Genomic DNA, 14,287 nt, shown 5'->3' with positions numbered 1-14,287 from the left:
CGCAGGAATCATCTCGCCAAGATCGAGCCCTGACTACTACCCACTCCGTCATCGCCTCGTCGAAGTCATTTCCTCAACACTGGAAACAAAACCCGAGACTATCAATTACTTGTAGGATTAGATGTGCAATCCCCTTCGTCTCAAACCAGCTAACAAGATCCAGAAATATCTTCACCGATTGTCAAACAGACAACGATATCGGACGCGCAGTAGCCGAACGTCATGTCCAAGCAGCAAAAGATCGAGGATGCACTTTTATCCCTGTACTTTGGCCTGCGATGCTGACATCAGCGCTCAGAGGATGAGATCTCACGAGAGATTGGAGCTGGTTGCTGGTGGGAAAGGCATGCTTCTTGATACTGTACGGAAGGGGGTTGTAAGAAATCACCGCCACCCCCCCTCTGTTAGGCGGTGAACTTTTTGGCCAATCAGGCATTGAATTTTTACAGGTTTGCCTCATAAATTCCCTTTTCTAGCGATGACAGAACCAGGGGGTGGCGGTGATTTCTTACAACCCCCTTCCGTACTAACCAACTGATATTAGGCGAAACCCCTTTTTACACTAAAATTCAGGTATAACACTTTCACAACTAACCACATTCCGACCCATTTACAGTAAGAACGTCCAAGCACATCTCTTAATTGGATCGTTGCCCTTAATTCTACTAATTATGATAATTCTAGGAGCGCGTGGTCGTAAAGTTGGGCGGCCGTAAACTGCAACGTTTTTGCCCATAGCCACTTTTACACCAAAATTCGCTTAATTTTGAGTTGAATTCCAGTCGTTGCAATACACGAGTAGACTGAAAAGGAAACTCTTATTTTCAGCTTACCTGGAATCGTATAAAGCTAGATATTGTACTATTTATTTCGATCCCAATTCGTTAGATCGGTTCACGCATTGTGGGCGTTGTGATATTTCACCGCAAAGTGGGCAAAGTGGCGAATTTTGGTGCGGTTCCGCGATCGGTCTAATATCAGTTGGCCTACTCCATGAAACCAGATCTCGAGGAGAAATTTTAAGATTTGAATGTCCGGAGTTGCTGGAGTTGGATGTTTCAGATCTGGCTCCTGGGGAGTCGGCTATCAGGATTGCGGAGCATGTTATGTGGATGTAGCAGCAGAGGGTAGTTTTGTGAATTCCGGAACGGCCACCTGATTTGTCTTTTAAACATCGGGCAGACTTGGAACTTCCAAACATGGAATGGCGAGAAACGCGGAAGGGCCATGGCAAAAGAATAATCGTTGTGTAAAAATCATAGCGCACAGCGTATAGCGTACATCCATTTGGAAGAACGAACCGCAACACATCGAATTTCGGAATCAAATTTCATTGAAAGGTTGAACATTACAAAATATAAGCATAACTCAAGCCATTAAATCGCCCCAAAGCCATCCAGCAGCCCAAATCCACTTCTCGCAAATCAAGTCTCCCTCAACCCACCCCCAAAATTCAAGGCCTCCCCATCCCCAACCTCTTCGCCAACTTCGCCCTCTTCCCCCCCTCCAGCTCCCGCCGGAACTTCTTCCAACTCTTATCCCTCTCCTCCCAATCACTCATCTGTGCCAACAGCCAATCCCACCTCCTATCCTCCTTCTCGAGGACACCCCATCGACCCTCCCTCTTCTCCCGCTCCTCCCGATTCCTCTTCGCCGCCTCCTCCCCAACGAGTTCCGGATCTTCATTCGCCCGGATCCCCCGCTCGCGCTCCTCTCCTTCCATTCGCCGTTTCATGCGCTCGATGCCGTCTTCTCCATGTAAGGCGGCGGCGAGCAGGGTAGACTGTTCTTGCATGGTAAGTAAGGAGGCCCTACGAGAGGCCACGCTGTGGTAGTGGCGGGCCGTCGGGTTTGAGGGGTGCGTGCGTGGGAAGCTGGAGACGCGATAGACGTCGAGGGAGGGAATGGAGTTTGCTTGCGTGCGAGGGTTGCGAAGGGACTCCGGCGTTCCGTATGGTGAAGGGAGGCCGGTCCGGGGAGACGACGAGGGAGAGGGAGGCAGGAGAGAGGTGTAGGTTGGGGCTTCGCTGATGTAGGACGGTGCTGCGGAGTGGATGGAGGCTGTTTCGCAGTCTTGAGGTGTGAGTGGAACTCGTGGGAAATATGGAGGTGGAGGGTCCATCGTGGCGGGAAGCTGCGATAAGGCTGAATTGTTGCGGGGTAGAATTCCTTATCGGTGGGAAAGATTTGGCCTTGCGCAGAAAGGAAACGAGGGGGACGAGGGAGGGTTGAAGATCCTAGATGAAAGAGGGAAATAGTGCATCTTATAAAGGCCACCGACTTCTGAATAAGGCGGGTGGTGTGGAGTTGACGGAAATACTCTAGAAGCTGGAGAAGGTAGTGCGGTTTTGGCGCATGACTGGGGTATCTTGATAACCAATGGCGGGGCAGCGGACGACCTCCCGCTGTCGATCTGTTGATGTGCAGCCCCGTGCAGAGCGGAGACTATGATCGCACTTGGTAATCGGTGGCTCCCTAGAAGTTGGTCTTTCGGTGGTCAAGACAGCTAGATTGCCATGGTCAACTCGTTGAATGGATCATTTGTGGATAAACCAAGGACCGGCCCCATACTCTTAGAATGTTCTAAGATTTAGTCTCGAGGGCACACAGTTATTTCGATTCATGTGAACCGAAAACCCCGGGTATTGCAGTCACAACCCTTGAAGACGATACAGAGATGGCGAAAAGTCGACTAGATTTGCTGAGGGCATCCTTTCGATGAACGCAAGGGAGAGACCTTAGACGATTTGCAAATCAGCACAAATCAAACCCGTGGCCTAATTCTAACATCATAAAACCCTTGTTTAAAAACAGGAACAATCCTCCAAAACCTCCTATGCGGCTGCCCCGGGACAAGCGTCGCTTCGTATCTTCGAACGAGCGTGGCAAGGATAAGACGCATCTCCTTCATCGCAAACCTTATCCTTCTTAGCAAATATAACCTCCCCGACTGTGACAGAAGAACTACTGTTTGCCAATGCAACCTCTGGAGCCAATACTAAAGGAAGTGAACAAGTGCGGTCGATTTCAGCACCTTTATACTCCCCAAGCAATTGTTTGGGGATAAAGTCGACGGCGTCTGACCGAACAGCAGGGTCTTGCATCTTTGCTGAGGAAAGCTAAAAGTTCGACCTAACAGAAGGTCAGTCAGGAAGCAGAATACCCCTGTGATGACCAATCACATCAGGAGGTATGGTGTAGTTATTAAGGACAGTCGTTTCGGTGGTGACTCTGCTGATACCCGTGAGAGCTGTTTGTAGAGGTAGCAGATGGAAGAATATCTGGGGCTATGACCTGCGCTGATTATAGGGAGCACCCTGAGACGCTCGTCGAGGACTGCATTCAAGAACGGCAGGTCCTGAGCCTTTCGAACTCTGCATGTCTCATAGTATTGGAGAGAGGCTGGTATCAAACGAGAGAGAAAAAAGAAACAAGTCCTTACATAAGAGTACCCACCAATAGGGGTCAATCTGCCGCTATGTGCTGTTGAGAAGGGCCTGACATCAGGATGACCAATCGACGACGTCTGTGCTACTTCATGGAAATGTTGCGTCAACGGTGTTCTTTCTCTTCGAGATCATTGGTTTCTCCCAAGGGATGTGAGGTGTGTCCCAGTTCAACTCCGTCGGCTTCACCTGGGGGTGGGAACTCAAGTAGAGCACATATCCCCTTGCCAAAACAGGCCCAGTTTTAATGACAATCTGGAGCGTGTCTCATCCTTTGGAACTAGGGACCAGCAGAACTCTCGTCGGCACTCTCGGCTGGTAGAGAATAGAGTCTGCAAGAAATTACACCTCGGTGAAGCCCTCGGGAAGCATCGGTCTTATCTCTCGAGGGAGATGTTGGGAGAACGAAGTGTGGTTCCGTTGACGCCCTATTGATAAGTCGAAATCGTGAGGTACCGATGCATGCGTTATGTTTCAAGCCTCCTGCGGTGCTGGCCGTCCCTTTCCGGATATATTGATAGGTAAAGGACGCCCACCCTTCGCTTCAAGATTTGATCTGACTGGTTCATGTTTCGGGTTATCGGACGAAGTGGCGAATTGGATCTGTCAACGAGTTAAAGGATGCCGCATGACAAGTATCGACGTCGACACCTGGCCCTGTACGCTGACGAGTACCATTAGGATCCAGAGTATAAAGAGTCCGGCCTAGCACGATAAGGTCTGCCGTTTGTACGCAGATGAGATGTGATTTATGAGCAGCTAATAACTTTTTGTTGCGAATGGACGAGCGTGACCAACCCGGCGGGTGTGTGCCCGAGCTGCAGGTTTGATCGGTTCAAGGCGGCGTGCGGCCTTGGAACCCTTTGAGAGTCGAATCACGACTATCCGGAGGCACGTGGCCATCATCCTCATCATGTTACAAGAGTTGCAGATGTGGTGGTAAACCCGTCCAGCAAGGCTATCCTCGGCCTCCGCCCTGAGGAAGCTGGTACTCGTACATCGAGGAGCTGCGAATTTCGGAGTACCGGATATGGTCGCCTGGAACGAGTCGAGGGCGCAGCTGGATACATCTGACGTAAAGGAACGAATCAATAAGTGGAGGGTATTTTTGGGGAGGGCGCGAGCGAAGCTGGGTTGTTGAAGACGTGCGTAGGCGTGTCACCGTCATTGATATCGGATGAACTCTAGTCGGTCACAAATGAGGCTGATTAGTCACATGATTTGTAGTCTAAAAGTATGTTAGGCTGCACGCAACGTCACATCAACAACTCTATCATTTCGTTTCTCCTTTACTCGGTGTTAAATCAACGTCTTCCTTCACTCACCGCTCTTTTGCTAAGACAGACCAGTTTGCCCAGCAAGCAGTGCCGAAAGTTCTCGGTATCGCTGCCTGTTCGTTTGGCAACCGCCCTCGCTGGTAATAGTGAGGCAAACACGGGGCAACAACACTACGCCAGATTCAGGAACGGAACCCTTCCAAAGAGAAATTTTCAGCTGTGTTGAGACCGAGGGCGCCATCAAGGAAGGGATTCAAGCTTGTTTCCTCTCCGCCCCTTTCCGGACTCTTTCGGCGTCTTCTAGCGCGGGATGGGAGAGCGCGGGATCTTTCCACAGGCTTTCTGGAGCAAGTGGATCCAAGAGAAGGTGAGCGACTCGACGTCGTTGCCCTCGTGGTACGGCGCCCCCGTGTTAGACAGTCACCGGCTTCAATACACCTTGCCGCGCTGCGTTTGAGGACCCACAACGTCGGTGAGCTGTGTGTACTGCCACGGGCAGTCCGAAGGGCATGACGGTTGAGGTGGTATTATAGAACCGAAGCCCTGGCAAGGCTTGCAGAGACGCCAAATCTTCAGATCTGTGCAAGGCGGGGTTGTTCGAATGTCCGTGTTCCAGAAGCTTAGAACCAAGGTGCCTGGGCGGTGTACGCCATACACAGGGGACTTCTGGCCAAGTTCATGGCAATTTCCCTTCTGAAACCAGTGGGATTAAGTCTGAGTCTGCCGTTCTGGGCGTTTTTGGGATCTGAAATCGCCCGTGGCTTGGTTTGAGCGTGAGGCAAATTATTGGATCTGAGACATTTCTACCTTGGACCCTATTGGTCAGTCTTCAACGTCTTTCAAGTAAAAGGCGCTTTGCAACCTCTTGGAACACAACACCATCGTCAGATAGGTCACCGAGCATTCGTGATTGGAAATTTACGCATAAAACAATAGTGTTTGTTGTTTGTCACCGAGACAAGCATCAATTTGGTTCTAGTTGACCGAGGATGTATAGTTTAAGAAAATGCTATCTAATACTATCTAATTCGTAAATGCATATTCTGAAAGATGCCCAGTAATCTTAAAGCACCAGCCAACATCAAGCTAAATGCAGCACAGAACACAGAATTGGGTATCTCTCCTTGCGGACTGCTGGTGCGTTGGTCTAAATTACCACATGCCGTGCGAACAATGAAACCTGGTTAAAGAACAATGCACAAGAAGCAAATCCAAACCAGAAAGAAAAGATACATGAAATTAATACCGCCAACACCCCCCAAAGCTCAAGTTACCACTTCAAACGCGCCGGACCCCTTGTCATATATCCCGTTTGTTGTAAGCCTTCTTGGAGTTGAGATAGAAATCGAACTCGTAACTTTGATCTAAAAGATTCTGATCAGAACAAAGGACTTCCAAAATTTCAAATCCAAGAAGAATATACCTAAGCGTATCATCTCTTATAGTACTCCACTGGGCAGTCTGTGCAGCGCCAGTGGGCACAATTGACCTGTGGGCAGGCGGGAATTATTTTGGTGGACATCGGGCCGTCACCACACATATGGCAGAACCATAATTCCTGGGGTTTTTCTTGCGGCTTGCTTCCATGTTTGCTAGTGCTGTTGCTATCTTTCCTGTGGCTGCTACCGTGATGTTTGCTGTGACCGCTATGGTGGTGTTTGTCCTCACGAGGTGCCATGATGGAAGCTTAGGGCAGCTTGATCTGAATGAAAAGAGTTGCGGGGCCAACTTTGTGTGAAGCCAAAACAGGCGAGATAGTTGTATAATAAGAGACTGATTAATTGGGATGGGGGCAGGCACATTTATACTGACAGAGCTCTCTCAACGATGACTGTGCGTAAGAGCCTAGGAGACAGGGCAAAATAGGGAGCCCCAGCTTGCAAGCACCTCCATTCTGCCATCGTGGCTGAGGGTAATGAGAATGAGAGTGAGGCAATAATTTAAACAGACGGGGAAGATAGGGGAGCCTTCGCTTGCGAGAACCTCTCTTCTCTTCGTGGGCTGAGGAAATGATTGGCTGGTTGGAGACAAGGATTTTTGTCATAATTATACGGCAGTAGCAAATAAAAATTCATTTAAACGAGGCGTATACTCTAAGAAAAAGGCTCCAAAATCATCAATGCAATGCCAGCAATGCCGCTTCGCTAAACTCAGGTCGACCCCCAACACCAGCCAAACACAAACAAAACAGTAGTGGGTACCGCCCCGCGAGGATGTAAGTTTAGTCTATAAGATGGACTTGACCGCTGAAACCGAGAAGGAACAAAAAGCATGAAAGAAACGAGTGCCAAGAAGAAGTGCTCATAGCTCATCAAGCTATATAACAAGTGAAGACCATCGTCCCCCTCGAAATTCCTCCCTCCGCGAACTCCTGTGACGCCGGCCCCAGAACCTATATTGTCTGATATCTTGCATCATTTTCGCGTGACGAGTTGTGATTTCTGTTGCTGTGGTCAGCGTCATGTAAAGGCTCGAGTTTGAAGTGAAGTTTCCTTCGCTCCCAATCAACGACTTACCAAGATTTGCGCACTTTCCATAGGACAGTATTCGCAACGAATGTGATCGCACCCTGGGCATGCCAAAAGAATAGTGGTTGACAATCCAGCATGAGAACCACAGTTGCAGCAAGACCAAAACCACTCCCACACGTACTCCTCTTTCTTCTTACGACTATGACTATGGCCACTGTGATGCGAATCGTGCTGCGGCATTCTAGCGCCTCGTGATAATTAAGATTGTTAAGAGAAATTTGACGGGTTGCTGAAGCCGGGAGGCAGAGAATGAATCGAGCTTTGAAGAAATGAAGGGAGCTGTTGAAACACAGACTTCAGCGGCAGCTGAAGATTTATATATCCGGGAATCATAGCTAAGCCCCTATTCAGCTTTCTGAGGTGAGGCGAAAGCCTGAAAGCAAGGGGGGGGATAAAAGCCCACGCTTGTGTGAAACACCTTCTCCCACTTCGTAGGCAAACGGAGATGATTGGCATCCAGGCGACTGCACAAGGTACTCTCCGACCGGTAGTAGAAGGGGCTGATGATGAGGATAGACGCCAGGGTCTCAAATTTAAGGAGCTGAGAAGTCTTTGGACGCAATTGAGGAAGAATGGATGGCTGTGTAAACGGTGAACGCCCTCGAATTGTACCATGATGTTCAACAGCCCAATCGAGGTGGACCTCTGGTCGGAATGGCCGCTGCCCAGAGAGCTATTGCAATCACATGGCTAGATTTGTCGGTGAGTGAGCTAATCATGGGGATGACTCGCAGGGCCCAGCGCGACTCGTGGAAGGGACAAAAAAGGACGTTCGGTGAACGCGAGAAATAAACCGAATTCTGAAAGAGCAGGGCGAGGAGACTAAAATACTGTTGCAGGACTTTTGAACCAGTTGAGCCTCACTTCTCCGGGCCAATCGCAACACCCCGGGTGAAGCGAGAGGCGGGCGATGTCCCGATGTACCAGATCTTTGCGGCTCTGCGTGAAATCCCGGAAAGAGTGTCGGCCATTGGGACGAGCAGGAACGGAACTCGGCTTAAGGATCACGTAGAAAACTGATTCGCTCAATTGGCACCGAGGGCTCCAAGACTGCCAGGGCCACAAACGTCTGCCTGGAGCTTGAAGAGCCGCATTAGAGTCTCATCAGACTCGGTGAAGGCACGCTCCGCTTCGCCACGAACAAACACAGCCCCCATAGGCGGATACCGAGGCTATATGCTCAACCATGGCGCAGTCGAAGGTTTGCCCAATGTATGAGGTAAACTGACGCAAGGCTGTAGAAGATTCACTAAGGTAGGTATGCGAGCAGTGCGGGCCCACGTGGATTTCGACTTGGAGGTTGCGCAGCAAGAGAGGTCAGATGCTGTTGAGGATATGAATTAAGATCTTTCATAACGTTCGTTGAATATCTGTCAGGAGCCAAGGCTGTATGGTAACGTCAAGCTAAGAAGGTCATGTGATTGCACATAAATATCATTTAACTTTTGACTTGGGCCGATATTAAATGCTGATTTGATTTCCAGACATGGAAAGTTTCAGCAAACAAGCCTTAAAGAGACAGTACGTTAGCGAGACTCTTTTAAATTGCTGCTCCCATTCTTGTACTTGACTGACCTGAGAATAATGCAGAGCAATTATGCCCACCTAGTTTGGTGCAATTATAGCTTCTGCCCTCTTATTCTTGACCGAACATGTACCACATCGACGATGATAGCATTCCGTACAATTTGAAACGTATTCAGAGTCGCTGGGTCCGTCACCGCATTGACAGCAGAACCACATATATCTTCGCTTCCTCGGGGCATGTTCTGGACCCCATTGTTGACTTGACGGAGTCGGCATCGTTGTCCTCGGCAGGTCATCGACGTTTTCTTCTTCTACTTCCAGTATTGGGTTCAGACTTGAAGGAAGGGACGGGCTCTCTCGGCGGAGGGTAGCGTCGCCCACCTGATTCAAGCGTTGCACTGGCATCCTTTCGTCGATAGCAGCAGGTGCAATATTCATCCAACACAAGAGAGTGGGGTCTATATAAATGCGTAAGTCCAGTTCCTGGTCACCACTGTAGATTGATCATTTTAGGTGAGTACATACCCGTGTCCGCACCAGCCGCAATACCAAGTTCGAAAATCTGGCATACAGTTTTGCCAAAGTAGAGCTCAGCCAAACTAGGAAGCACCCTGTAGAGTATATCCCAAGGCCAGGAGAGTAGAAGTCGTTATTTGAAGACTGGTCCGAGAAATCATGGTCAAATGAAGAGGGCCGCACCCCCTTTATATAGAAGCTGATGGAGAGTGCCCTGCTCCGGAAGTGGAAGCAGTTATAGCCCCAACTTGAGGGCGAAGAGGAGCCCTGGGGGCAAAGCATTTTGATCTTAGGCTCACCGTGAGACAAAGGGGTAGCTTCTCCTCGGCCGCATGTTCCAAGAGGGGTTGGAAGACAAATCGAGGGCGGCTAACAGCTGTCCCCAAGGCGGTCCCAGGTAATCTCTTTCAAAAAGGGGCGGAAAAGAAGAATGAAGGAGGCTGATCAGTCCGCCGTCCTTGGAAACCGAGTGAGATGGGAGCACAGTGAGCCTTAAGAACATTGAAGGAGGTTTTGCCTCGTTGTTGACCGAGGGCGAGACTCCAAAATTGTGCACCAGTAATACTGTACAAGGCCGTCTTGGGACGCCATCGACTTCAGCTTCATTATGAATGATTGGATCGTTGACCGAAACAGAAGTTAGCATACGTCGGAGCGTTTCTGGTTTTCCCCAAAGCTCCGGTCATTCTTAAGGAAGGATTTTCTTCCATCCTTTGAGCCTCATTCAGCCGCACATCGCTTCTGAGCATACCCGGCCTATTTCATCTCAGCTGGTCATCTGGCCGCTGGTGGCTATACCCGTCTTATTTTATTGATCAAGAACAACATTCTCTGGTTCAATTGCTGCCTACTTGGGAAGACAAGTGTCTGGGATAGAGGGTGTAGACAAGTAGGGCAACGGGAAACAGGACTTTCTTGGGACCAAAGAGGACCGCCTCGAGGCCCAGGAAAAAATTGTTTGCTGCCAGAGCCGCAAACTCTGCCGTGCCGCATATCTCCGGGTCCGGAATAGTGCTGTTAGAGGGCTTTCCTGGGAAAGTGGGCCAGGCAGGAGGTTGGCTCTGTACGCCGAGAAGCAATCTCTGCCATACCAAAAGCGCAGAGGCAAGACATCCAACGTCAACCATTGAGGAAGCCACACCAGGCATTAGAGTCCTGCGCTTGCTCCAATCGGGCGTTACGTAGGGGCGAATTTCTCATTGAGAGGGCAACGCAGACAGCTGAATTTATTTGTCCCCGAGTCCCAGCCTCTGAACCGCCCTCAACAACTTTCATAATTCCTTGAAGTTGCTAGGCATTTCGAATTTGAGGTGAAGGATCGAGGCTCTCTGGGAAAGAAGATCTTAAATAGCCCCTACACAGAGGAATTCGCATATTCTAGAAGCTATGCTTCGCCACTACTTAGAAATTGAATCTTCTTCGAGACTGCGACCACTGAGGCGCATGACAATTGCGGATGTACTTCCGAAACTGGCAAACTTTTCGATGAAAGAGTCATCCCAATTGAAGCTATTGATCCTGCCGATGGGGAGCTGAGAGCAAACTTCTCAGTAGTGTCTGGACGAGGCAGAGCCGTAAATCGGGCTCCGTCACTCCGTGTCGAGGCTCTCGCACGGACCAGAGAAACTGAGAAAGCGCGACGACAAGCGCGATCCTTCTGTTCCTCTCCATGCTGACAACTAACATCTCCAGATTCAATTATGGTTCGATGACAATTGCTAACTAGTAGTATTACTACGAGCAGTTTCTATTCATATTTTTGGAGCAGGAATTGCATTCACAGCAGTGAGCCTTATGGATTGGCCAAGATGCAGAGCAAGGTCGAGGTCAACAGGGTCGCAATTAATCTTTGGACGGCGAGAATAATACCCATCATTCTGGCCGGCGTTGTTGGATACGCCACCTACGTTGTTGTAGCTCTTCTATGCGGTAAGGCATTCGGTGATAATGCTGAACTAGCGGCTGACTTTGCACTATAGTCAATTACCTCCTAATCAAACATTTTGACCATGCCGCGGCAATCCCCATTCTTGTCATATACTTTGTGCTCTTCCTACTCATGTCAATCTGCTTCTTCCGGCTAGTTTACATTACCGTCTTCGAACCTCCCTATGTTCCTCTCGGACCTCGAGCACTACAAGAACGAAAGCAAGAGAGGGCTGGAAGCAAGGCCAGCTCGGACAAGAGTGGCATTGGCGGCGTCGAATATAATGCTGGCGTGCCTGCGGGCAGGGAGACTTCGGGCGTTGTTGCAGGCTCCGACAATGACCCGGACTCGCCGGGGTTGGAGCTCTTCTATACGAAGGATGTGTTTGTTTGCGACATGGACGGGAAGCCCAAGTGGTGCCCCTATTGTGCGAATTGGAAGCCTGACCGTGCGCATCACAGTAGTGATTGTGGGCGCTGTATAAGAAAGATGGACCACTTCTGCCCTTGGTATGTTTTGCTGCCTTAAGCTTATCACGTCTGCAAGCTCTTGGGACCGCCTAACATGCTTTTGCAGGGTTGGAGGGGCTGTCGGGGAGAACAACTTCAAATTCTTCATCCAATTTACTGGCTACACAGCGCTGTACTGCATTCATGTCCTAGTCGTTATGGCGATCTACGTTGCGAAGCAGAAACAAGCAGAGGTTTGTTGGACCCCTCACACCCTTCGCGTCATCAAATCTCCTCGCGTCACACTTATTCCCCAACTTGACCCTTATTAGCTGACTGTACATGACTTAGGATGAAACTCTTAACCCTCAATTTGTTGCGGTTCTTGGACTGTACGTCCACTTTCGGCAATTCCATCGCTCTCTAACGTTGTGTTGCTAGGTCTACTTTCTTTGGCCTGTTTACTTTTGGAATGACTGTCACTTCTATCGACTTGGCCATGGATAACTATACACAAGTCGAAAAACTTGGTGCAAAAAGCGCCGTTCACGTCTTGGCTGTTTTGAAACCCCGCCGAATAGAATTGGTTCGAGCAAGAATTGATGCAGCTGTTCAACCATATTACAAAGAGATAACGTATCCACTAGATGTGGGAATTCCTCCAAATCCCGACTACTACCAGCCAGCAGATATGCCAAGGACCAAGATCTATTCTCACACACAGCATTTAGAACCAATTGGAAAACCCCCTGGGCCTCTTTCGGAAGACATTGGCAATAGGTCTGAAGCACCGACACGAGGACCAGAAAGTACCTCTTTAAATGAGGACTCCTTAGAAGCAAACGGAGGCCCTCGTCTAGCAGAGCCGACCGCGCCGACAGCAGCTCAACAAAACGCTTGTACAAAAGAACGACCTTCTGAGAGAGATCTCCAAGCTACACGAACTTTTGCCGTACTGCCAATGCTGGAGGTTGGCGAAAACCCTTGGGACCTTGGAAGTCGGCTTCTGAATTTCAAGACTGTCATGGGAACGGGCTTGCTGGACTGGTTTCTTCCCATACGAAGAAGTCCGTGTTGCGACCATGAGGATGCCGAGAGCCAATATGCAATGGGTCCTGGTGTGAATCTTTTGAAATCATCTGTTGGTTTCACACCATCTCGAGAAACGGATAAATCACGTCGCCGGAAGAGAAGGAAGCGAACGCACCAGAGGAGGACCAGCGAAGGCACTTCTGATGCAGGTGCGGAAACCAGGGATCCGGATGTCATCTCAAGTCAACCAAATCGTTCGATTCCGTTGCAAAATATCAACAACCTCTCAACGTCCCCACAGCCAACTTGAAATAGGCGAAATCTAGTTGAGAATCGGGGATTTTGTGATAAACGTCGCTGCCCATGTTGCGAGTCTTGTCTCCAATCTGTCCCAACAAGAGTTTCGTGACTGTGTTACGCTACCGCTGTTTTCTTGTCCTACGTAGAGCTTGAAGAGATTGGACAGCGGCCTTAGGGAAGCGAGTCATGCACCCGCCGGTTGAGATATATTTTAATGACATGTCATAATGAGCTGGCATTCCAAAGCTGCTGGTCATGGGTGCGAAGGGTAGAGTTGGTTGGCGATTCATAGATAATTGGAGGGCTGCCGGAAAGCTCGAGACGACTTGTACACAAAAGAGTAACATTGCATAGACTTAAGCAGCAACGTACACTTTCAGTCGAATGGCCGACTTCCTTTCGCTGAGCCGTTGTTCCATGGCCAGCTTTCTAGGACGAATTAGGGGCTCGACCCATAGCCAAAAGCAGAATCTTCCCCCTATGTTTTCTCCACCATCATCTCCAAGAACCTGAATGCTTCGAAATAGCCAGCCTATTTGTTGAACCTTTCAATCCCATCCTCATTCACACTCCGATGAACAAGCTCTCCGACTTACCAAATCCGTGGCTTAAGATCTTCTCGGTGTCCATGTTGCTCCAGCCCGAATCTTTGGAATTTTACTGGTATAAAGCAGCTCTACGGTTACCAGGATCTGAATTGGATTGGGGTTTCTACTACACGTGACATGGTTAGCTCTTCCCCTGACTACTTCCGAAGCGAGGGCAGAGTCCGACCACGCCAACCAACGTAAACATGTCGCCGTAAACGCCAAGCAAGAATGGATGGAAAACTTTCCGACTTTAACGAAATGGCAGAGCACTTGCGAAACTTCGCAGGTAGAGCCCCCGATATGCCCGTGGATGAGGGTTCCTCAAGAAGCACAAATGAAGCCCAACTTACCACCATCAGCTCAGCATCAGACAAAGAAACACTCGATCGAACCATCAACGAAGTTGAACTCGAGCCCGCAGCATCAATCGATATCATGCCTACCCTGCAAGCCCTCAAGGCACACGCGATTGGCTTGTCAACCTGGTGCAACAAGAAGGATATTTCGAAAGGCGCAGCATATTTTCACTCTCCTTGACGGCATACCATAATATCCCTGCAGTCGAGGATGCAGACGCCTTCGCGGCGGGATGGGTGCAATTTCTTTGATCTGCGCCGGAATCCAAGATGAATATCAAGGAAGTCATTCAGGATGGCAACAAGGTCTGGGTATACTCGCGGATCACTAGATGC

General features: G+C 49.5%; 5 protein-coding genes across 5 annotated transcripts; 2 read left to right on the top strand and 3 right to left on the bottom strand.

The window, feature by feature from the left end:
- Positions 1-1,453: 1,453 nt before the first annotated feature.
- On the bottom strand, positions 1,454-2,122 carry K444DRAFT_661394 (uncharacterized protein; the record flags this gene model as incomplete). The annotated part of the gene is made up of 1 exon (XM_024886578.1): positions 1,454-2,122. One exon carries the CDS (start codon positions 2,120-2,122, stop codon positions 1,454-1,456), a length of 669 nt encoding a protein of 222 aa, XP_024740297.1.
- A 4,575-nt stretch (positions 2,123-6,697) lies between these two features.
- On the bottom strand, positions 6,698-7,472 carry K444DRAFT_610242 (uncharacterized protein). Its single transcript, XM_024879711.1, has 2 exons — positions 7,240-7,472; positions 6,698-7,164 (listed from the first exon to the last, which is right to left on the bottom strand). The coding sequence occupies exons 1-2, from the start codon at positions 7,432-7,434 to the stop codon at positions 7,138-7,140; spliced, it is 222 nt and encodes a 73-aa protein (XP_024740296.1). The 5' UTR covers positions 7,435-7,472; the 3' UTR covers positions 6,698-7,137.
- Positions 7,473-8,859: 1,387 nt separating this feature from the next.
- Positions 8,860-9,350, bottom strand: K444DRAFT_627107 (uncharacterized protein; the record flags this gene model as incomplete). Its single annotated transcript, XM_024882760.1, has 2 exons — positions 8,860-9,274; positions 9,307-9,350. 2 exons carry the CDS (start codon positions 9,348-9,350, stop codon positions 8,860-8,862), a joined length of 459 nt encoding a protein of 152 aa, XP_024740295.1.
- Positions 9,351-10,985: 1,635 nt separating this feature from the next.
- Positions 10,986-13,480, top strand: K444DRAFT_610238 (zf-DHHC-domain-containing protein). Its single transcript, XM_024879710.1, has 5 exons — positions 10,986-11,226; positions 11,277-11,733; positions 11,801-11,927; positions 12,025-12,065; positions 12,115-13,480. Exons 1-5 carry the CDS (start codon positions 11,106-11,108, stop codon positions 13,013-13,015), a joined length of 1,647 nt encoding a protein of 548 aa, XP_024740294.1. The 5' UTR covers positions 10,986-11,105; the 3' UTR covers positions 13,016-13,480.
- Positions 13,481-13,823: 343 nt separating this feature from the next.
- On the top strand, positions 13,824-14,132 carry K444DRAFT_627105 (uncharacterized protein; the record flags this gene model as incomplete). The annotated part of the gene is made up of 1 exon (XM_024882759.1): positions 13,824-14,132. One exon carries the CDS (start codon positions 13,824-13,826, stop codon positions 14,130-14,132), a length of 309 nt encoding a protein of 102 aa, XP_024740293.1.
- Between the last annotated feature and the right edge of the window lie 155 nt (positions 14,133-14,287).

This window comes from Hyaloscypha bicolor (genome assembly GCF_002865645.1).
Source record: "Hyaloscypha bicolor E unplaced genomic scaffold K444scaffold_52, whole genome shotgun sequence".
Taxonomy (NCBI): domain Eukaryota; kingdom Fungi; phylum Ascomycota; class Leotiomycetes; order Helotiales; family Hyaloscyphaceae; genus Hyaloscypha; species Hyaloscypha bicolor.
This window is presented reverse-complemented; position numbering and strand designations above follow the sequence as displayed.

Coding starts and splice junctions, on each gene's coding strand:
- K444DRAFT_610242 (XM_024879711.1), bottom strand. CDS start 7,434: ATGCCGCAGCACGATTCGCATCACAGTGGCCATAGTCATAGTCGTAAG. Junction 7,165..7,239: donor TGGAAAGTGCGCAAATCTTG/GTAAGTCGTTGA, acceptor CCACAGCAACAG/AAATCACAACTCGTCACGCG.
- K444DRAFT_610238 (XM_024879710.1), top strand. CDS start 11,106: ATGCAGAGCAAGGTCGAGGTCAACAGGGTCGCAATTAATCTTTGGACG. Junction 11,928..12,024: donor CGAAGCAGAAACAAGCAGAG/GTTTGTTGGACC, acceptor TACATGACTTAG/GATGAAACTCTTAACCCTCA. Junction 12,066..12,114: donor TTTGTTGCGGTTCTTGGACT/GTACGTCCACTT, acceptor TTGTGTTGCTAG/GTCTACTTTCTTTGGCCTGT.